The 24,262-nt window shown below is 44.4% G+C and overlaps 1 protein-coding gene across 1 annotated transcript in view; it reads left to right on the top strand.

Moving 5' to 3' along the window:
- RASGEF1C (RasGEF domain family member 1C) overlaps positions 1–24,262 on the top strand; it is a 71,982-nt gene that overhangs the window by 16,258 nt on the left and 31,462 nt on the right. The window contains exons 2-3 of the mRNA XM_008632615.2: positions 22,481–22,689; positions 22,941–22,971. Of these exons, the coding sequence (XP_008630837.1) occupies positions 22,487–22,689; positions 22,941–22,971 (234 nt within the window). The 5' untranslated portion in view covers positions 22,481–22,486. The remainder of the gene's footprint in view (positions 1–22,480; positions 22,690–22,940; positions 22,972–24,262) is intronic.

Genomic DNA, 24,262 nt, shown 5'->3' on the forward strand with positions numbered 1-24,262 from the left:
GTCCAGCTGGGTTCAATTTTTCAACTTAAATCAGATCCCTGATTAGGGAGCACAGAATGTGGATGAGAAAGCCAAAGTGCACAAGTAACCAATGTCTCCAAGACACCAGGCTGTCTCTGAGCATGTCTCTGGCATTGGCGTTTCTCTTGATTTATAGGAATAAGCGTGGTCACACTGTGATATTTGTTGGCAAAATGGTAACTTCTCGTGGCAGCCTCTGCAGGCTTCAGGCATCAGTTCAGGAAAACACAGAACCATCTGAGCAACTCCATCTCTGCTGGATGGGACATGTATATGTTTACTAAATTTTGAGCACGAGTAGCTTTGTTGGCTGGTGCATTTTGAAGCACACATTTAAGTGATTTACTGACCTGGGGCCTGCATGCAGATGTGAATATTAGAAATGAAAATTAAAGCATCCAGTCCAGATTGCGAATCCAAAATACATCTTTTCAAGGCAGTCTTGAGGATTTAAACAAACATTTTCCATTAAGTTTAATGGAAGATACATGCCTTAACTCTTGTAGACTGCTTTGAAAAGCATCAGTTGAGTGTTCCAGTGTGAAGCCCTGAATGCTGGATGCCTTTGCATTCCAGATATGTTCTCAGCTCTAAGGGTCTTGTAACATCTCCTGGTCACTATTTTGCACCAGGATTCTCACTGCCCTTGTCACACTGTGTTGCCAGCCCCTGCAGTTTTGTCTTTAGCTTCATGGTACTTAGTTAGTTTTATCTTAAATAACAATTCCTCATTCTGAATCAGTACAGTTTCAGTTTCTAGTCTTATTTCTACTTAGCATGTGTTGCAGGGGGAGATGAACATTTACAGCCTTTTAAGTTCCTGAAGGAAGCACTTGAAACACTTGACAGCATTAAGCATAAGTGCTCAGAATCCCGAAGGGAATAGGGATTTGGTAGACTTGTGCATGTGTTTTTAAATCTGGGGGCTTTAACATTGGTCTCCCGACCTGTTGCATTGCTGGGGGAGCATTTGGTGCCAACCTGGCACACACAGTCTCACAGCCTCCCACATGGGCATCAACCAGACACATGCACTGGGAGACTGGGTCTGTCCTGCTGTTTTTAGCATGAACCCCAACTGGATGATTCTCTTACCTGTCTTTCTGGAAAGCACTTACAGTTGTCCCAGCTTCTCATGATGGTCTGCCTTCTTTTTAGTGGTGCTCCAGGGATCCCAGATTGGTGCAGCAAGTGTCATTTCTGTGTGCTATTTGTAGAACTGCTTTGGTTTTTTGGAGGTAAAACTGTTTTCCTTCAACTCTGCCTTTTGTTCATAGGCACGGTGCTTGAGGCAGAGCATTTCATTAAAGATTTATGTAAAGCAGGGGGCTGGTCTCTGAAGCAGGAGGATAAAGCTGTGCTTCAGAATGCTAATGGAGAGCTGGAGACGTGCATAATGCAGCACCAGTTGGCACGACCTGATGTCTCATGCAGGAGAGGGAAACTTGCACCATGTTGATCAGTAACTTTGAGGATCATTCAGGATTCAGTGTAGGTGAGGGAACAGAAACACCCTGCAAGCAGGCCCTGCCAGGAGCCCTGAGAGTGCACAGGCTGGGAGGAGTGAAGGGGGTTTGGCTCTGGAGCTGGGGTGGCAGCAGCCACTGCACTGAGCTGTAGTTGTTGGGAGGAAACCACAACCATGTCATTTAGTTCTCTCTCTGCCTGATCCTCCCTTTTCCAGCTGGCATGAGCAGGATGTGGAGGTGAAGCTCAGCTTATGTTTCCTTCACTGAAATCTCTCTGATAACTTCTGCAGTGGCTGAAATATATGGAGAGTGGCCTTTCTTGTGTCTCTGGTTCCCCAGTGCTGTCTTGGTAGGGAATCCAGGGAGTCTGTCAAACATTGAGACACTCGTGAAAATTTACAATGCACCCAAAAGTGCTGGTGTGGGTGGCTTCATTGAGTACCTGGCAGCTGCTGCAGTGCTGCTGGAAACCTGCCTTGTGGGAGAGCACACGTGTTCCTGCAGAGCCAGGAGCAGGCACTGTCCCAGCCCCATCCCCAGCAGCTTGTGCAGAGCCAAGCAGCCTCTGTCTGACAGCACTAACCAGATATCCTACAGCATATGGAGCTTCCCCTGGGCTCCACAGCTGTGCATAGGAACCCATCGTACTCTTTCAGAACAGTGTTGTTTACTGTTCACGGCAGGTGCAGCTCCTGTTCCCCACTTTGCAGGCAAAGCTCCTTCCTGTCAGGAGGCACCCAAAGCTCCCAGGGACTTGCCAGCCTTCAGCCATGCATTAATGTATTGCTGAGCTGTTTCTTTGGATGTAAAGGCACGACAGGAAATGGGGCTTGTATTCATGGAAATGTAATTATGTATGTTGTGTAAACTAACTAGTAAAAGTAATTCTGGAACTCATAACAGGACAAGATTTGAATACTTATTAACCAAAACAATGGCAGTTGCTGTGTAGGTTGGAATAAACATCTCTATCCAATAGGAGAGGCTGTGTTGTCCCATCCTCCTTTATAGCCCTGGCAGCTGGAAATGACCATCCTGCAGGCCTTGTGTAGGAGGCTTTGGCAATTGTAGTCTTGGATTTTCTCTGCTGTATGGAGACCCTGCAAGTTACAGGATAAAAGACTGGAACAAGCTTGCCTGCACAGGCGGTGCCCTTCCAGCTAATCTCCTGAAGATCGGATCTGTATATCCCTTTGAAGTCATTCATGGAGAGCCATGATAATGTGGAAATCTCTTGGACTGTCTCCTTCTGCCAGCAGCTCCAGCCGGGATTGCAGGCCAGACTGCTGCCTTGAATGTGTAAGAAGCAAATGCTGCTGGAGGACTCTAGGCATGCAGAGGGTGGTGGTGGCAAGCAGCCTTGTTAAGGGATGAGTGGGGTAGGGTTTGATTTGAGGCTGACATGTCAGGCAGAGCAGCGTTAACAGCTCAAGTGTGAAACAACTCTAAGTTGGAGAGCCCAAGGGTGTGAGCTCCCAGTTTACATCAGCTGTGTGAAACAATTGCACTGCCTGTCACTGGTGTGTCAGACCCCAGGACTGAGTTGGTTTCACTGATTTCACCATGTAGCTGAATTAATATAGTAGACTGCGACCACTCTCATTTGCAGTTTGTTTTTAAGGTAAGGCTGTCACAAATTGTAAAGTCCAAGCCCCAGTCCTCTTCACATCAATCATCTGCATGGAGGACACCAGCCAAGTGTGTATTTTAACAAGAACACACCTGGAGAAGCGTCTAGTGGTTTTTGTTCTGCATTTGCCAGAGGCAGGTAATGCCAGCTGATAGCTTTTATAAGGGAAAGTTCTGAGAAACTTGAGTTATTCTGGTGCAGACCAACTTGGTTGCAGTGTGAGTAGAGCTATAGATAAAGATTGGCCAATGTTGCTAATCCTAAGCAAGGGATAGTTTTCTATATAGTTCATTTCAAATCACTCTTTCTATATAGTTCTCCTAAACTGTGGAATATGAATTGAAAAAAAACCAAATCTATTTCTTCATTTTTGTGGTTTCCATTTTTTGGCAGTGCCTGTGATGTAGGACAGCTGAATGTCACCTGGCTTACTTGTTGTGTCTTCAGCCATGAATGCAGGCAGCCATCAGCTCCCAGTGACTTTCAGCATCTCTGCAAACAAGCACTGGAAATAGCTTTGCTGATGTACAGACAATGTCGGATCTACAACTAACAGGTTGGCAGTGACAAGTTGTTGTTTCCCAGCAGCTTTGGAGGACAGGGTATACTTGAAATAAATCTATCAGGTAGGATTTCAAATTGGCCAGGGCTGTAAGTAACGGTTTATTGAGCTTATTTATGATGTGGCACCTAGGAAATGAAATGGAGAAATGTCAAGTGCTTTCAACACCAGCCAGCACAGTTTAATGCCCCCTCCCCCTTGCTTGGAAGCTCTGTCTTGGCTTCATGCCGGAAGCATATTATTGTAATAAAACACATTCACATTCTAGGTGGTAAATGGAATTTACCCGATAATTAAAACTAGAAGTAAAATAAATTCATTCATCATCATCATCTCCATTCCCAGCATAGCTGACATTCTTATCACTATATATGGTATAAAAATGTGCACCTTGGGCTTTTTAGCTGTTCATGGTGTAATGACCAAATCCATCTGTGACAGTCTTGGGAATTGAAGCTGAAGCAAAACCACACAAAAGCTAGATCTGAGCAGTTCCCATAAATGATGTTTCCATAGTCTCTTCTCCTGAATTTGGACTTTGGCCCGGGCTGAAGCCCGTCTTCCTTCCAGACTGCTGGTTGTTACCATTGTGTAAAGAACAGCCTCAAGTTCCTCAGCTGAGTAACCATCTGTCTGCCCTCCCACACAGACACCTGAAGATGAGATAATGTTGAAAAGAAAACAAATAATTTAAATAATTTTAAAGCCTCAAATGCATCTTTCTGCAGTCTTTAAAGTTTCCAATGTATTTTTTTTTAATGTGTTAATAGGATAGGTATATTCTTAGAGGTTAAGTTTGCTTGTTACATTAGAATTATGCATTCAGTTTGATGGAGTTGTTTCATAATTGTGCAAAGGGTCTGTGCAAACGCACAAATGAGTTGGATTCAGTCCTGAGGGCCAGCAGCCCTTCTGCAAACCTGGGGACTGGGAAGAGTGATGTGAGCCCGGCAGTCTGCTTTGCAAGTTATATCTCTTTGTGCAGTCTTACTGAGTAAAGCCTTAGTAAGCAGTCGTATAATCCAGTACCAAGCAGCACAACTGAGCACAGCAATTTCTTTTCAGAGGAGTGCTTGCTAATATTAGGATAAACTCACACAAAATAGAAAAATTAAAGACAACTTTGAAATGAATCCTGAAATGCAGCTAGAGGGGTCTTGGATTAAAAACCTCTTGTGTGCTGCTTTATGAACAAACAACTTCATCCATGATAGATTGTGAGCCCTGAGCGTACATAACAAGGCAATTAAGAGAAGGCACAGTCAATGGAATAATATTGCAGTATCTTTTTGTTTCATGTAAATCCTGTATCTCCTTTCCACTGCCAGTGTGCTGTAAATTGCACCTTGTCATTAATAGGATTATTGATAACTCTGCCAAACAGAGATTCTGCAGAATTTAGTGTTTGCTAAAATGCCTCCTTCACCATTTAACAGTGTTACTAATATGCTTTAAACATAAATCTTGTACAGTTAATACTCGAGGTTACAGCCAGCAGCAAGTAGAGCTCTGTGGATTACTAAAGCTGAAAGACAGGGACGCATGCCTGCTGAGGGATGCAGTGTGTCCAGCTGGTGGAATTTTTTTCAAGTCTGTAAATGCTTAAAAGTGAATTTGCCCTTCTCCCATGGGGCAAATTCAGGGGCGAATTCCACCCTGGATAAATTGGCTTGTGCCACAATCGCCAGACAAGTGGCATTTTCCTTGCTTTCACTCTCTCCTGCAGCTTCCTTGGAGGCAGCAGCTGTGGTGCAGGTGGCCCCAGGCTGTGCTGCTGGTGTTGGCTCCGTGGGTGGCTTGTGCTGGCCTTGGCCATAGGGACACAGGTTCAAAGTCTGATAGCCTCTGGGTTGGCTGAAGGACGTGGGTTCATGTTCAGCAACACAAAGCTCTTCATCTCCTGCCAGTAGTGGGGCTGCGTGTCACACATGTCACATGCTGTCCCTCTGCCTGGACCCAAGGTGGATGACTGCAGGGCATGGGCTCATTTGGGGATAAAAGACAGAACTGTGGCTGGAACTTTGTCCAAACCACTTGTCTTTGCAGAGTAGCATCACATCTCTACAGCTTGGGTCTGGGCTTCAGCCAGTCGCTTCCCGCCTTTCGTCATCCTGTCCTGTGAGGGTGTCATCGTGGCACCTGTAGTGTGGCTGTGCAGGAAAAAGGGCCAGCGGTGCTGGGTCTCCTCTGCCCTTTGACAGCTCCCCAAATCCTCCCTGCATGTTGTGGTCCCACAGGTGCTGAGTGGGATTCTAGGACGGGGCTTGATAGTAAAGGTGCCATTGCCCATCACTCCTGTTTATTAGGAAAAGTTATCTTGCAGGATTATCCTGGAGTACTTTGCTCCTGCTGGGAAGTGCTTTATTACTGACAGGTCTGAAAGCTGCAGAGGATTTGTAGGAATGAAAATAAATTATTCTCCCATCTCTGGTGAGAGTCAGAGATCACCTGTCATTGCTTTTGGTGTCCCACCTCCAGCTTCAATCCAGGTTGTTGTCTGGACTGTGGTCTCATTCAGGTGATCATTGCTGCACCCAGCGTGCCCTGTCTCTGTGTGGTACTCCAGTGCACAGTCCAGCTCAGACTGAAATAACACAACTGGATTTAATCGTTATTTGCTGGAGCTGTGTGGTATCAATCTGGCATCGTAACAAGACACAAACAGATGTGCTGTGGGACCATCCTGATGTCTTCAGGACAGTGACCAAATTCAGGCCAAGCAAGGATGGTGCAGAGCAATTCCTTGAGATTTTCATTACCAATGTGGTGATGTTCAGATACGGTTGAATTCTGTGGCCTGCATGGGGTTAGAGCAGTGACCACCATGTGCTCCCATGGCCCCTTCTCTAGCTCATGTAAAGCAGCCATTGAGGCCTCCTGCTCAGTCATTTAGAAGATGGTTGTTCTCTCAAAGCAGCAGTTTGTCAGACTGTAATTTTAAAATTACACTGTGTTTTTCTAGGACTTGGCAGAATTTCTCCAGGACTTTTAAAATAGTACACCAGAAAAGCTCATTCCTGGTGCAATAAAAAATGAAAAGGAGGAAGAGTGATTTGAAATGAACCATTTGTTTGGGAGCTGGATTTTTGTTTTGGTTCTTTCTAAGAGAATGCTGCCTGAAACTCTTGCTTTTGAAGATGTATTCCCATGCTGAGATGCAGGGTTCCTACAGAAGAGCCTGGCTGGTGTTTTAGAGGTCGATATTTGTTGACTATTTCAGTGATGTTGCCGGTGCACGGCAGTGGTGTCTTGCAGATGAGGGCTGCAGGCATGCCCTGAGATAAATTGATTCAAAAGGTAGGCACTGCCTCTTGGCTGCTTTAATTTTCCTCCCGCTGGGTTCACTGTGCTGGTGTGATTGCAGCACACACCAGGCTGGAGTTGCCATCTTTCACTGGGTGACAAGGACAAACATTTTTGCTTTCAGAGAGACTGAAGGTTTCTCTATTGTGTGTCACTGTGTCTGGGGAGCACATAACTGCATGTCACCTGTGACAAACACAGCATTAGAAATAAGTCTGCTGTGGGTTAAGAGCCTCTATCTGGAGGTTATGTGGCTGTTATGCTACTAAATGTCACTTTAACTTACAGAGTCTCACTCCAGCCTTATTTCTCAGTGCTTCGGTTGGTGAGCACATGGTTTTGTTGCTGCTCCTCATGGAGTGCATAACTCAGTGTGAGTAAAGACGCCCATCTGAAACCATAATGTACAACTACATTAAGCCCCATTAGTTAAGAGTCAGACTGGTTACAAATGAGGCTAAAATGCCCAGTTCATTGCTGCATCTGCCTCTTCTCTGTGTGTGTGTGTGTGTTTAATTCTTTGAACAAAGGGTGGGGAATTAAGAGACACCTCTGTGATACATTTGGTGCCATTTTGAGCCAGCCCAGATCTGGGAGAGCAATCATATTTTAATCATCTTTGTGAGTCATCACAAAAAGTGCCAGCTCAGGTTTGATTGCTGAGATCGCATTGTTGCTGAAGTGCGAGACATGGAGTAGAACACAACGTGGTATTTAGCTGCAAGACTGTGCTCAAGATGCTGACAATTTGAAAAAGCTCGGTTTTGACTTTGTGTGCCAAACAAATTTACTGTCGGAAGAACACATTGGCCACGCGATGATGTCATTTTCGTAGAGTCACTTTACAGATGGTGCCCATGGCTCAGCAGAAGGCTGAGTACAAAGACCTCTTCAGGATTCTTCTAAGTCTCCTGGTTGGAAGAAAGCCAGTACTGATGTGATACTGAGATGCAGGTAGTGAAACTGCTCATCCCGTAAAATTCCTGCCTGAAGTCACTTGCAAATCAAAAGTGTCATTGGACTACCTAGAGAAGGTGAAAATTATCAAAGATTTGCAGATGTGTGAGAGAGGAAAAAATATCTGAGGATTCTACAGAGGCTGGAGACATGGTGCTGGACCAAACCCTTTCTTTGTGGAAGGGTCATTTGAAACTTGGAAGCACCTGGAGACTTTTGTAGAAATGAGCATTGAATAATGATGGACTGAGCTCCAGAATAACCTCTTGACTCTGGCTTCTCATGGTGTGTGGTGTGGCAGTGAAGCAGAATGAAGAGCTGGTGTGACATGAAAGGCTTTAAAAGTGGAGGATTTGGGAATTTTGAAACTGAGTTCTCACAGAGGAGTCACTCAGCTGGCAAAATGGACTACAGTCCTGAAAAATGGTGGTGGATTGTACCAGACGTGAGATGGAACTTTTCCCCCCCCCAGGTTATTGTGGTAGCCATCTAAATGCTCACTATGGTAATACAATTTTTAAACAAGAAAGCAATTATATATTTATGAATGGCAGGCACACACTGAAAAATGCCCTGGACAATCAAGAAGAATGTTGGTCATTAGTGTGGTAAAAGATGTATAATAGGCTAAATCACTTAATTTCCCACACATTTCTGGATTTGGCCAGTGGGAAAGATTTCACTGAAATGATCACAAAACAGACTGAGATAATCTTGGCCAATATCCTCCTTTTTGACAAAACAGATTCTAATAATAAAATCCTGTGTTTGATCACTTATCCCAGTGAAAGGCTTTTCGTGGTCCTTCCTTTTCATGGTGTTTAATAGGCTGTAACACCACTGCCAACTAGCCCGGAGCAGGAAGGGAAGGAGAGCTTTGTGCTGGCCTTGGCAGGAGGGTCAGGGCACATATCTGGCCAGAGTGCAGTGGCATTTGCAGGGACCAGCTGGGGGCTTTGTTAAATGTGTGAGATGGAAGTGAATGGGAGCACTGGTGTGAAGGGGGGGATCTTCACAGATATCTCTATTTAGAAGATAGTTCTTGAACAAAATGCTTATTACAGCATGGAGGGCATTCAGATGTGGGTGAATTCCTTGTATTTCCCAAAAGGGTTCCCGGGCTGGGACTGACAGGGACTCTTGGCCCCACTGAGATACACTGAGCTCTCCAGGTGAGATGATGTGACTTGCAGGTGTGCACTGCTGAGCAGATAAATAGCTGTACATCTCTGCTTTTGGACACTGCAGCTTCTCGGGAGTTTAATCTGCTAAACCTCTTTGAAGAACTTAAATATCCAGAGCTCTGTCTAAAACTGAATTATGTCTTGTCCTGTTCATGTAGCACAGTGTGGTGTTTTCGAGCACTCTCTGAGTCGCTGGGTTGGTTTTTTTTTTTTCACTGACTATTAATGGCACCCTGTCCTACCATGTTGTTTTAAAGCTTGAGTATTCCAATTCTGTGGATATTTTAAGCAGGGATCCTTGAAATCCCTAAGAAACCAGCCTGTTTCTCTGAGTCCCAGGCATGTCTTCTGAAAACACTGTAAATGTCATAAGAAGCGATTTTACTGTACGGCTGCCCAGAGCAGACATATTGATGTTATTTAGCCTTCACTTGCCAAGCTGAGTGTTAGGATTGGGTTTTCACATGCGAGGCAGCTATCAGCTTTACAGATAGCCATATTTTCATAAGCTGCATTTGGCTGTCACACCTTCTTCTGTAGTTTCTTGATATGCAAACAAGTCTCAGTTATATATGCTCCTGGCGTATAAACTGATATCCCTGAAGAGTTCCTGATTATCCTTCCATTAACTTTTACTCTCCTCTGTCTCCCTCGGGGAGGTAACAACTAGTCGTTCCTCCATCGTGGGTTTCCAGCTGGTTACCTCCCCGCTTCCCTCCTAAATAGATTCTCTCAGTAGGGATGTACAGTCTGTGAAATTTCAGTGCCATCTAAAAGTACAGCAGGGACTGCTGAAATGGGAATTTGAAAATTTGAAATGCAAGGAGAGCATCCTGGATCTGAAGGTGCCCTCCCAAAGAACAGAATAACCATACACCACATCTAAATGCAGAGTTGTAGTGAAGCCAGGAGCAGGGGCTTTGCTGTTTGTCTGTGGTATTTCAGCTCCTGAGCTGTACTGCTGGAAGCTTTAGTGGAGGCTTGTGTGAGGCTCTGCCATTTTTACATTTTCTGGTCTAATTAGTATTGTTTCCAAACCAACATTCAGCCCCACCTCTTGGTTTCACTCAACACCACACACTTCACAACATTCCTCACTGCCATGGTTTTCCCTTTGTGGAGTTCAGATTGTTTCTTAATAGGATTCCCATACGCCATGTCCATCAAAGCTGCAGCTGGGGACATCCTAGTGCAGCATTCAGCAATGAAATCTTCACCTGTCCTTGTCCATCCTCCTGCAAACTCCTGCAACAGGAAATGTTTGTGTGAGTACAGCCTGAGTCCTCTTCCCAAAGACCCAGGTCCATGGAGGGTGCATTGCACCGGGAACCCACCCATACAGGTTTTGGCACATGCTGCTGGTTTGACCCCCTATCTCTATGATAATTTAAATTCTAAGTATTCCTAAAGTAGTCCTTGAGGCCACTCTGTGCTATCACATATTCCTACTTGGTTTATATCCAGTTGATGAAGGGCTGTGTGTATCTTCTAGTTACGGCTTTAAATTGAGCATAAAGCAGAATTCTTGTCAATATTCTTTGTTTACAGCAGGATGCTGGCTCAGCTTCTTTAGAATTATTCAAACTGAAATAATTTAGTTGAATAAATGTTTCAAGACAAGTTGCACATTTCTGGTTTTGCTATTAGCACTCTTAGAAAATTTGCAAATACCGGAGACTGGGTTTTTAAATGTGATCTCTAACCTTGTTGCTGTAAATGTTGACGTGAGCCATCAGTTGCATTTGGGGAGCAAGGATGACTCCCCTTACCCACATGAGCAGAAGCATACTTGTGGAATACTCACACTGATTTCAAGAGCTTTTTGAGGCCACAGAGCAGAATTAAGATGGCAAGAATCTGGCCCCAGCTATGAAGTGATGCCAGACCTAATTTGAGCATGTGATTCATCCGATTTCCCATGCAGAGTGGAAAGTCGAGGGTTTTCTTCAATTGCATGTGTAAATCTACAGGCTTGAGAGATTACAGGTGACATTAGGCTCTTCCTTTTGCAAATACTCTGTGTTTGCATATCTATGGATGCATAGTTTTACCAGAAACTCCCCTGTGGAGTTTAAAGTCCTATGTCTGTGTCTGTCTGTGCAGGTCTGGAGCCTGAGAAGATTAAGTAAGGGTGAGACATTTAGCCACAGGGTAACAACTCTGGTGTATATTCAAATTTTGTATCAGCCAGTTTGTTATATTATTAAAATAGTACCATTTCATAACAGTGAGAGTTGCTGCTTTTAAAACCTCCCTGTTCCTCAAACATTATGCAAAATGAAGGAATGAATATAGTTTTTATATATTGGGTGCTATCTCTAGACACAAATCAGGATTTTCACTGTCCCTGTACAGCATATTCTTTTCCAAGCACTCCAGGGGGTGTCTGTGTCCCCATCTGGGCTGCCTAAACCTTAGGCAAGCTGCTGCCCTGCAACCTTGGAGGCTGCGGGGAAGAAAAACCCATGTGTATTGTTTGGGGCTTCTCAGGGCACCAGAATAATGAGTAATTAAAGCTCTTTGCCTTCTGACGGGTCACATATCTTTTTGATCTATAGGATTTGCACCCTTGACACCATCTTTTGAGGAGCACTTCCAAAAACTATGGAATGAATGTAGATTATGTGGGAAATATCTCAGTAGTGTGCTCACACAGCTCGAGTCAGCACAGTCTCCCACTGTTAACTGGACATGTCCTTTTTGGAAATTGGCTTTGTAGCCCACATTTCAACTGCTGAAGAGTTATGAGGTCAGCAAGTGCAGTTCAGAATTTAGCTCATTTTGTGTATATCTTGGACCATGTTCACCCCTGGGTTTTATACCACAAAATTCAGTGGAATGATGCCAAGAAAAGAATTCATCTCCTAGTATTCAGAATCAGCTCCTCTGACATGAGTGTAATTTCACTGAGCTCCCTACCATAGCTCTAGGAAGGGTTCTGGTGCTGGTTCCTGAAGGTTATGATTTCTGCATGGGCACTGAGAATCACTAACAAGAGCAGGTTTTGGATGGATATTAAATCTTGTGCTTCAGGGTACGAACTATTCCCCTTATTCCCCTAACTGGGGAGCAGAAAGAGGCTGCTGTTGTGGGCAGTGTTGTGTTTCTGCCCCCTGCAGTGCTCTTGCCCTGTCTAAGATGCACCCAGTGGTGCCCAGCATGAGAGGCAGGTGGGTGAGCTGGATGGACCACAGGCAGTTCCCATGTTTCTGTGAGAGCCAATTGTCGATCCCAAAGCTGAGGCATCACATTGCTGGTGCTTTGATTGGAAGCTAAGAACTAATGTCTGCAGTCCTTTTTAATGACAGACTTCTAGCAGTGATCACAGAATTGTCTTGCAGAGTTAATTTTGGCTAATGAGCAATTAGTTAGCTCAGCAGTGACTCTCCCTTGCTCGTGTCCCCTGGGGAAGGGGTGGTCAGGGCCGAGCATGGTGCTTCCCTGGGGTGTTGGGAGCCCCAGCATGTGGGCCCAGCACCCTCACTTGCACTGCTGCTTGGGCTGCAGCTCAGATTTCTTCCTTCTGAAGCAGAGGGATTTATTTTCCAGCTACAGACTTGCAGTGTTATCCTAAATGTCAGGCAGTCTCTTCTTTTTTTTTTTTCCTTTTTTTTTTTTTTTCCCTTTTTTTTTTTTTTTTAAATACTTAATGCAGCCAGAGAAAATCTGTCAGCCAAAGACTCCTTGCCTGCCCAAATGAAGGTTGAACTTGTATGGGCTTGAGCATATTCCAGCGTGAATGTGCTTAAATTTGGGGACAGCTATGGATGCTGCTGCTGCTTCCTGGGCTCGTGCGGGAGGCGCGGGGCTGCCTCGGGTCACGCTGCAGCAGCGGGTGGTGGGACTGGGAGCAGACACAGATGGTGCTCCAGAAGGGGAAATCCAGAAGCTCACGAGCTCATTTCTTTTAAGGAGATGTGTCCATATGTCACCCATAGAGGATGAGAGCCTGCTCATCAGTCTGGAGCACTCTGAGGCTGCTGGGATGAAATAACCTGAATCTGTGTCTAAGCTGGGCTGTACTGATGGAGCCCCTGTGCTCTGTCCACCTTCTCTGCCAGGGAGGGAAGTCCTGAGTGTCTGAGTGTCACCAGTGCCTCTCCTGCCCAGGGCTGAGAGGGGGGACTTTGCTAGAGAGCCTGCATGGCTGGATCCATCACTGACAGGCTCAGCTCTGACCTCTCAGTTTTCCTGCCCACAGTCCTGCGCACAGCTCCTGGAGCTGAGTTGAGGCTCGGGGATGTGAGCACCATAAATCAGGTGCTTGGCAGTCTGTCCCCTCAGCCAGGCACTGCACACCAGAGCACAGAGATGCTCCACACAAAGGATACCTTGCAGCTGGACATAAATCTCGGGGATGCCTCCAGACCCTGGCAATTGGCACAAATGTCTCTTAAATGTTTGTTCCTTATCTGGTAACTGAGCATTGCTTGAATACAGTGTTAATGAACAGTGGTGATAAATTGACACTGGTGACAGTCAGAGCTTATGCTGCTCTTCAGAATGTGTTGATGTTTTCTGAGATAAAAATGAGACCCTCTTCCATTTAATATTTTAGCAAATCTGGGGAAGAAAAGAGGTCAACAGAAATGTTGTCCCACTCAAACTGGAGCAGTGATAAGGAAGTTACTTGAATTTCTGTATTTACATATTGAGGAGGAGGGGTGCACTTACATAAATATGTGTGTCTCTATATAAATGCATTTACGTATGTAACACCCAAAATACATCATTATGCATTCATATTCACATGTGGAGTCTGTCTGAGGATGTATGTGTATGTACAAAAATATGATTTATAGGTTTTTAAACCTCCCTGATAGACTCCAGGAAACCAATTTCTAAATGCCAAGATTTTTGACTAAGAGACAGGTAGCAGTAGGTGCTAATAAATGAAAGAACTGCAAGTAAAATGTTGTGACATCCACCTCTGAACAACCTGCAGAGCGCTGGCAGAATCATCAAACCGAGCTGAGAGTAATCAGCAGGGACTGATAAAGCTGCTCTTGTAATTATTTGTTTGATATACAGCTTTCCTTCTTCCTTCTGCATAAATAGCAGGATTGCTTTGCTTAGTGTGGGAGGTTTTTTGATTCCTGTCAGGGCTTGTTCTCACCAAGATGTCGTGAGAGGAGGACTGAGATCTGCATTTTTGTTTTATTTACGGGCTTTCCATTGTAATTCTGACAGCATGAGGTGGAGACAGCGTTCATTTAGCTGGGGAGAGGCGTCCTCGCTCCTGCAAAGCTGTCGGTGTTGCGGGGGCCAGACTCTGCCATGCTGCTTTTAAGGCTCTCTGATTCCTCCAGGTTTGGCCTGGAGGAAGCTGTTCCTGGGAGGAGGCGGCTGCTGAGGCCTGAGGGCGGTCGCGATGTTGCGCTCGTGTATTTGGATATTAAATACAATTCCCACAGTAGCTTTCTTGTTTTCAAGTGTGAGTTTGATGATGCCACAGCCCAGGCTGCCCAACGAAACCACACAGCCCTGCAGTTTGACAAGTGTTTGTTATCCTTAAATAACTTCCTCTCCTCACCACTTCCACTACTGAAGCAGGAAAATCCAAGCATTGACTGATTTCCAGGCAGTCACAGTGGTGGCCCGTCAGCGACAACTGAACTGAGCCAAAAGGCTCCTGTTGATGTCAGTGGTTTCTGGGAATGCTGCCTGCATGGTTTTGTTCCGGGATTTCCCTCTCTGTCCATGCCTGGTTGAGCTCTGACTTCACTCAGGGCAAAGTTTGCAATTTTGTGTTCAACAAAAGGTGCAGTAATTCATTCCCACCCTAAGCACTCTCATGTTCCTTTTCCCATTTGTGTTCTATTTAGCCTCTTTTTTTCCTTAAAAAAGGGAGGGAAAGGATAGAGGATATTTCCTTAGCAGAAAAAGAAAGGATAACTTTTACTCTGAAAAAAAACCAAACCTGTACACCAAAATAGTTTTTATATTGTCCAAGGGTTTTGCCAGGATAACAGGAACTCAGGAGGAAGAGGAGGCGTACAGGCAGAGAGAAGCACATTAGAGCAGAAAATAGATTTCCTAGCCTAAAGAGAGAAATCCAGACTTGCTGCCTTTGGCATGCATTTGAATATTGTCAAGGGCATCTGGAATATAGCTGTTCTAATAATTCTAAATTTCTGCTAATGATGAGGCACAGATTTGCCACTGGCCGTGTCTGCCACGTGCACACACAGCACTGGGAAAGGGTCTGAGACATCAGAGGCTGCTCTGCTCTCCTGGCAGGGTCAGCACCAACTCCCTGTTACTCAGGAGAAATACTTCAGACTTGAACCAGATTAATGAAAATAGAAATTGCTCTGAGACTAAGAAAAAAGCTTTACACCCATTGCAGTGTTGTGGGGGGTTGTTCTTGAGCGATTACAGCTCATCCTTTCAATGCCTTCTGATTCCAGGCAATGATGGCATTTTCAGATAAATAACGTGTTCATGGCTCTGCTTGTTATTGAAGGGCTTTTATTATTGCTGATGTTACATGAAAAAGAAAGTTATTAAAAAAATGTGGCACTAACAAATTGAAGCCCCCAGGGAACTGTTGCCTGAATGGGATTTTGATTGGAGTTCAATTTAATTGGCCATAAATCTTCTCTTTTCTGATTTACATTCTACTTCAGACCAGTCTACCAAACTCATGATAATCAGGTTTTCATTTTTCTCTATTGAGCAGAATACTCTGACATGAGCATAAACAGAAATATTCCTTCAGCAAGGTGACCTTGTTCTTGCTTGCACCGTGCTGGTAATTGATTTAATGCCTCCTTACCTGTAAATTGGACCTCTTTCTGAGGCATGTCCATCAGATTTTGAGGTAATTGGTTAGCATGGTTGTTTTCCTGACTGCAAGATATTTCTCATAAACCTCTAGTACAAGATCATTTTACCTCTAGGATCATTTTACCGACGTGATGGAATAAATTCATCAGGCAAACGTACACTGGCTCTGCTGCAGCTTTGAATGCACCTATATGCCTTTCTTGGAGAATTACAAAAGATCTTGTTCTAGCCTGGAGTAAATCTGTGAAGTTGTAGAGCCCAGTAATTTCTGTGGAGTTCAATTTTGCAGAAGAAAAAGAAGAAAAGTTTTCCAGGCACCCTGAGGCTCCTGGCCCACATCCCCTTCTCTGTCGTGTTGTGCACCACAACACATCATAGAGCTGTCCTCTCCACTCAGCTCCCCTTCCTCTACCCAAGGTTGCTTTTTATGGTTGCTGCTTTAGATTTGTGAGTTTTCCTTCCCCTCCTCTCAAAGAAGGCTCCACTGGGTGAACTCTTTAGGGAACTGATATGTGTGGGCAGATGAGTCAGAGGTGAGAACCAGGTGGGATCAAAGGAAACAGAATTGTCATCTAATTCTGATTAGATATCCAAAGCCATAAATTCACTTGCTGCTCTTGCAATCTCATGCATGGGAATCTCAATAAAGTCCTCAGCTGCTGCAAGGAGTGGGTAGGAAAGGGAGGGAACTCCTTTTTTTTTTGAGATGTAATCATTATTATTGAGGTTGCAGAATATTGCAGTTAAATGTTTTTCCCCACTGTTCTTATCCCTTGTGCTTCCTTTGTGTTTCTAACTCATGTAGGTACTTCATTGTATTGCTCATTTAACCATTTCCAACAGTACTGGGATTGACAGGTTGAGTTTTCAGCAATCTCACAACTTCATAGACTGTAAGTTGAATGTTTTAGGACCTGGTGAAAAGGTGATAAGAAAGTTACATCTGCTACCAGTTTCCTAATTACATCAGCATCAAATACATTGAGCTTGTTAATGCCAGGTACTCTCACTGAAAATACGTTTATAACCATGGCCTTGGCAACTGGAAGCAATTACTTTGCAGTGGTTTTCCTTTTGTATTCTGAAACACCAGAATTCTTTTCTCCTTTCTTCTGCTTCCCTCCCTACAAAAGAAGCAGAGAAAAATCTGAATTTTAACTTGTTATGATTATGTTCTGAATTTTTTTTTTTGTCAGCAAAGATGAATAGCTGGAAAATTACTGAAAGTAATGTAAAGAAAAATGAGCATCTGTTACTGAAGTTTCTGCTGAGCTCAGTGGTATTTAGGGCTTGTGTGACAGCAGTGGGCAGGTACTGAGGCTGATGAGATAGTGTGTCTTGTGCTGTCCTGACAGGGACTGTGGACAGGGTTTGTGTCCCATGTAATGATGGCTGGGTAGTAGACCTGGTTACTAAAATTGGTCAAGATGTTTTTTCCAAAATGTTTTATTGGGAGCCATCTTCCTTTAGCTATGGTTTTTGTGATTGTTTGATCAGAAAAGACTTTTTCAGGATTGAGATGGGATGGGAGATGTCTCCTATCTTGATTCCCGGCTCCCTCTGGATTAGGTGTGTTTGTTAAAGTCTGTGCCTTGCCAAATTAATGCTTGACCTTGGGTCTCCCATACCCTTGGTTTGTCCCCTGCCCCTGCTCCCTGAATGCTGGCTTGCTTGAGTGACACTGGACCCTCCCTCATGGCACAGATGGGTACCCCAGCCTCCACACCTTCCCTTACCACCCTCTCTTCCTCCTGTAATTTTGCTGAGAGATTGTCAAGATCTTGTGCCTTTCATCCCTGAAGTGGGAAGGCTTTTATTTATTTGGTTAATCCGAAAGTTGAGTGGGTGGGAAGATAAGTCGGCAGCCCCACTCCTTTCGTCACATGTTACCAGCTCTTTTTTCCCCTTGAGAGAGGCAGAGCAGATGGAAGGCAGAGATGAAATGAAGATCAAAAGTAAACAGTGTGATTAAGTTTTTGATAAAGGATAAAACACTTATCACATCAAAGGCACTGAAAACCACATTAAATGTTTCCTGAACATTTCGTGTCCACGTAAGCATTAACTGCACTTGCCATGGGGACGCTTGTAACAGCAAGTGGTGGAGCTGGGGGATGCTGGTGGGTATGTACCCTCGTGGCTGTGCTGCAGGTCACCTGCCTGGCCCAGAAAGCAGCCTGCAGCCATCCTCTGGCTCCTTGAACCTCTCTTGCCACAGATCAGTGGGCCCATGTTATGTGCATGCTTAGGACTTCTGTAAGCCTCCTCAGTCTTCCAGGTTTCACTGGTCTTCCAGAGGTTTCAAGGCACTTGCAGAGGTAGATAGGTGCAGAGTTAATGGTTAGCTTTTCTCCCAAGCATTGGTGATCCTTCGGTTGCATGCTTTAGCTCACTGAATCAAGTCCTGAAATATTTTTGTGTAAGCAGCATAATTTGTGGTGAGAAGTGTCTATGCCTCTTTTCAACACTGTGTTGAAATACTGAGCGGTGCTGGCCAGTGGAGAAAGATGGAAAGGTGTATATTGCCATTATTTTTAAATGGTGGTGCTGATTGCTCTGGGCCACTGCTGGTGGACATAACATTTTGGTAAAATTAATACAAAATGTTACCAGCCCAGCAGCATTTGGTGTTCCTTTTTCCAGGTAGTGCTGAGTCCAATCTGCTTTTGTTTCCAATTTATCACCTTGTTTTTCTGTAGGCAAGGAAGGAGGCACATGCCCTGCCTTTTGCCACATGGGAGGTTCTGTGTAACAGAGACCAGTCCCAGAAACAGTCTGCCCCTGGATTTTCTTTTTGGTTTTTTTAACCAATGCAGAAACATTTTCCTATCTCCAGGTCTCAGCCCTTCAGAGCACAGAGGTAGTTTAAATGCCATGTGTGTGCAGCCACCTGTATCATCAGTCATTATGCATGTTGGGGGTGGAAGTTTGCCCTTCACTAACGTCTCACCAGCAGCACTTCCTCCAGAGCACCATTTATCAATTGAAATTGGCATCTGATTTGCTTCTGAAATGAGAGGAACAGCAAAACATTGTGTGTTGAATTGGTTGAAAGTTCATGGAAGCAGCTGCTGAATGTTCACATGCTTAAATCTCATTGACTTCAGGTTAAGTCCAAGAGGTTTTCAAGTGAGGTTTTGAGTCATTTTTACCACATTTGAGCTGTTGTTTCCAGGAAATGTGGAAAAAACTTTTTATGCCAAGATGGACTTCTTTACAAATATTTAATAATCTGGACTCATTTTTTACTTGCCAGGGTTTATATTAAAAAGCTCAGAAATGGGGCAATACTATGAATGGAAATATGCTAGAATCACAGAGAAGCTAATCAGAAGGGACCTCTTGCGGTCATTAGTCCAAGCTCCCGCTTGAAGCAGGGCTTGAAGTTTGCTCAGTGTCTTGTCCAGTTGAGTTTTGAAATTCTCCCAGGATGGCAATTGAACATCCTTTCCAGCTCCCTCTTCCAATTTCACGCAGTGCACAGGGGATGATTCTTGCTCAGCTGTAATTTCTCTGCTGCAGCCTGGGAGTGCTGCCTGACATTCTGTCACTGTGCTCTTCGGGGAAGGGTCTGCCTCTGTCTGTGGTGCCTGCCTTTTCCATCATCCAAAGAGTTCAGTAAGACAAATCTCCTTGGTTGTTTACTTGTTTGTTTTCCTCTCAGTGCTTCCCTTGTTTCTGTGTTCTGTGAGCAGAACCTTGTCTGTGTATTTGGGACCTTTCAAAGAAAGATCTTGTTTCTATTTAGTACTCTTGAAAAGAGAACTTTGGAAATGTATGAACAGAAAAAGAAGTTAGGTGGTGCAAGCAGAGAAGTCCCTGTCCCAAATTCATGTCTGCCAAGTGCTAATGCTAGTTATTTTCAAGCTTAGTAGTGCAAGAGGCTTTTATCCTTTGTACAGCTGGCCTCATCCTGCTGTGAACGTCACAGTATCAGTAAAAGCAAGCAAAAAGACATCTGTTAAAACCTTCAAGTCTTCTTTGGTGGCAAGTAAGGTGGCAATCATGCACCAGCTCAGATATGACACAGGCCTTGCCTGAAAACTTGAGGTTAGACCAGGAACTTCGTAATAAAAAAGTCAAATTTAATTTCTTGACAATACCCAAGACAGATATCCCAGTCACAGTTGTACAGCTGTTTTATTTCCTTTTAAAAAATGTAACTTTTTCTTAAAAAGCATTACCTTGTATTTCAGCAAGATTTCTAATTTAATAAGATGCAAAAGTTCAGGCAATATCCTGTTTAGATGGTTTCTATTTGATAATAAAAATGGCATTGACAGTGAGGGATTGCACCGAATAAATCATTACTTGTGTGTTCTGTTTTATGCTGCAGCCAGGATATGTCCTGTAAGTTCACAGCTGTTTTAACTTTTTCTTTTCCTCATCTAGACAGCTGTATGTCCATGAGATTTATTTCTTGATCTGTGTGGACATGAAATCCTTCTTGGGATTATTGCCATAGAAACAAGCCATAACATAGAGCGTGTTAGAAGTAACAAATGGGATTTGGCAGTCCTTCCCATTTACTACACAGAGTCTGAGCTATGTAGTACAAAAAGCAGCAATTACTTGCTCTCAGAGCTTTATTAACAGGCACATCTGCACATTCATTAAAACTAGATGCTTCAACTTCCATCCTGGCTGGGATGGCATTTACATATTCTGGTCTTTAAACTAAAATCCAGCATCTAGTTTATTTTCCAGTCAAGGTAGGAATGGTCAGGCTTGACTTTTTGGTTGCTTTTGTTGGTTGCAAATCCCAGAGGCAGCCCATGTGAGCCTTCCAGAAGTAGATAAGTGATCGAACTGCTGGCTCCAGGGAACGGTCCCTCCTTTGAAGGATGAAGTCACCCAAGTTTTGCTTGTAAAGCCTGATCTCCCACGGAGCTGGGGCTCAGCTCCCAGCCTCTCCCAGGGCTTCCCTCCCTGCCTGGCTTATGGGAATGATTCCCTTCTCGGTGGCCCAGGGTGGCTCTGAGCTGGTGAGGTGCAGCAGCCTGAGCTGGGGGAGTAGATGGGTTGTGCCAGGCAGGGAAGGGTTTTTTGCAGGAGTGAGCACAACAAGCTGTACCTGGAGCTGAAGCTGAGCTGGCTGTCTGGGTCACAGCACAGCTGTGGATACACGAGGGAGAAAGGCAAACTCTAAGGCAAATTCTAAGCCAAATCCATGGGTCAGCTTTTGAAATTGTATGGGATAGTAGAGGCAGAAAAGCAGAGGGAACAGAATACAGAAAAGGGCAGAGAAATATATTAAAACCCGGGGTGTGTCTGCTGGCTGTGTGTGCCCGAGCCCCGGCACTGCTGTCCCCATGGCCCTGTGCCTTCTGCTGTGGGAGGTCCATGCTGGCTCAGCAGGGCACAGGGTGCAGATCTTGCTTGGCTCTGGTGCTCTTCTCTTATCTCTTTCCTATCCTCCCTTTTATGAGGTAAAATCTGACATGGAAACAAATAGGTCACGGAGGGGTCCCTTTCTCTGGATGATGCATTTGCAGACCTGGAAGGGAGCACACACTGTTCTTTTCCCTGACCATATCCTGTAATGCTGTCTCTAGCTGAGAGAGGAACAGCTTCCAGGGGGGATTTCAGAGGCAGCTGGAGATGCTTTAAAGCTTTCAGGGAAAAATCTCTCATCCCTCTACAGCAATACAAAAACAAAACAACTTTGCTCAACAGGGGGAGCATTCAAAGCTGATTGTAAACCATGAAATCAAGATGAAACCTAGAATGCAACCTGAAAAACCCAGAGAACTGAAATATAGGGAGCTTGAAATTGGGCTGCGTGCTCAGTCTGCCTGGCCTCCTTTTCAGAAGTGCTGAGAACTTGCAACTCCAGTGAAGGCGATGAGTGCTCAGGATCTCTTTGAAACATTTATTTAGTACCTAAGTATAGATCTAGGACTGACTAACTTCAGGCTCCAAAAATAGGTCAGGTGTCTGTCTTCTCACTCTTCCTCATTTCTCTTTTCCTTGCTATTTAATCTCTTCATCAGCTCCCACATTCTCTGTTTCCTCCAACTTCCTTAACTTTTCCATCCTCCCCCAGTTGACTTCTGCTCCTGTTTCTATCTCCTCACTCACTCTGACACCTCTGCTGTCCTGTGGGACCCATTCTCCAAGGTCCATCCCAAGCAAGCTCCAGGTGGCACCCCTTTTCTCTCCCTCTCACCCTAAATTCTCCCTGTCTTATTCTCAGGAGGGCAGAGGTTCAAACAAGCTGCTTCATCCTGTACAGGAACCTGCTGAATTCCAGTCCCGAGTATCTCTCCTCTCCTGCATGTGCCTGACCAGAGATGGCAGTGAAAAGGGAATCATCACAGACACTTTTGACTGGGGGGGAGCCCAAAGTAGCTGCCATCACTTTCTGGCCCAAAAGCATAAATCAAAATGTCCCATTTTCTGTGTTCTGCCAGTGCCAGCAATGAGAGAGACGTGAAGGTTATCAAGAAGGGATCATGTTAATTTTGTGAACAGGAAGCTCTCGCTAGTGGCTGTGTTGTTCAAGTCAGCCAGAGGACAGATGTGGCTGTGGATCTGATGGATCTTGTCCTTGTCTCTGTTGCAGGAAGGCATGCCCCAAACGCTGAGTTCTACCAGTATGTTTACCCCATGTGGCTTCAGCCCTCATCTACATACTTCGAAAGAAGGTGAACAAGGAGGACTGATCTTCCAGGATGGAAACCTTACCTCAGCATCTCTGGATGCTCTAATCCAGCATCTAATACCTACCACTGATTACTACCCTGAAGTAAGCAATTCACAGTATAATAAATGGTTTAATTTTGATGAATTGGGGAAGCACTTTATGCAAAAGTGCAAATGTGTTGAATTTTGAATTAAGAGGGCTAATTTAAAACCTGCATACAATTAAAGCTTGGTAAATTGATGCATTACTTTAAATGCTGTTTCACTGCTCTATAATTGTTCCCATGAAAAAGCAGATCCCAAAGATGATACTGCCTTTAAATAAGAGAATGAGGTAGGGGGGATGTCATGGTGATGAATTAGTGATGTAGCAGTTGGAGCACTTCAAAAATAGCAGTGCTTCCCAGAGAGGTTTAGAGGAAACCTGAAGCAAAAAACTCCCAAGTCTGAACTGGCATTAAATTAGCTGAATTTCAGTGGCTGCTGAAGTCATCCAGGTTTGCCTGTATGTACAGAGCATTCCCTTGATGACAACAGAGATGCTTCTTCTGGTGGGTTTATAATTTACGTGGGGTTGTATTCACAACTGTGCAGTCACTGGACAGCATAGTCTAGATGCTGGTCCTTGCTCCATCAGTGGAAATTAAGTGTTTCCTTACCAAGAGTGTGAGGATCTAAACTGGAAGCAGGGTTATGGTCCTGCAGTCTATTGACTTCACTGGATTTTGCACATCCTCAGTGGAATTCAGACAGAGTTTCACTGGAAGACTTTTAAGTGCTAATATATCTCCACGGCTTGTATTTCAAAGCACAGAGGAGCGTTGACTTCTGGGTACTTTAGGAGACTGGGAAAGTTATCAATGCAGAGCAGGCAGCATGTTTTAAATTACCTGGAGCTCAGTTTCTGATCAGCTAAAAATAAATAATAAAGAAGCATCTCAATTAAAAAAAAGAGAAACAGAAAGGCAATAAAAATAGGTAATGGATAGATCAGGCTGTGAGATTTTTATTAGGCAATGTGTGATATGCAATATTATACCTGCTGCTCAGGAGCATGGCTAGGGCTGGGGGAAAGGAGATAATCCAGGTGCAAGGAGGGGTCAGGATGCAGACAACTGAGACTTCATGCATGTATTTTAAATTCACTGCTGGAATAATTTCAATAATCCAAGGATTTATCCAGCAGACCTGCTTCCCACAGCTTCACAGATGTGGAACTGCACATGATATGACTTGGCTGATAGAAATGAAATTTGGGGAGTTAATAGAATAAATGCAATATTGCTTAAAATAGACTGGGTGAGATTTGCAGTGCAATAGCAAGATGTGGCTGACACGGGAATGTCTGCAGCTGACAACCCAGCACAACACAGAGATTCCTGCCCATTTGGCTTTACTGTCTCCAGCATCCCGGCTGGGCTGTCTCCTGTACCTGGGCTTGCTCCTGCACACTGGCTTCACTGGATGTTTGCCCAGGGTTTAGGCAACCAAGGGCTGGAAGAGGATGCTGTGGAGGAAGGAGATGCTGCTGCCTCCTGCACCCAGTGTAACCAGTTCCATACTCAAGGTCAGGAATTGTTAGGTCTTTTAGGTAAAAAGGACTTGCCAAGTAAAAATGAAAAAATTGTGAAGTTCAGGGCTTTTACAGTCAATATTACCCACTGTGTGGCTGCTTACAGTAGGCTTACTTGTCTTTCTCCTC

Source organism: Corvus brachyrhynchos, unplaced genomic scaffold, assembly GCF_000691975.1.
Source record: "Corvus brachyrhynchos isolate BGI_N302 unplaced genomic scaffold, ASM69197v1 scaffold54, whole genome shotgun sequence".
Classification (NCBI taxonomy): Eukaryota; Metazoa; Chordata; class Aves; order Passeriformes; family Corvidae; genus Corvus; species Corvus brachyrhynchos.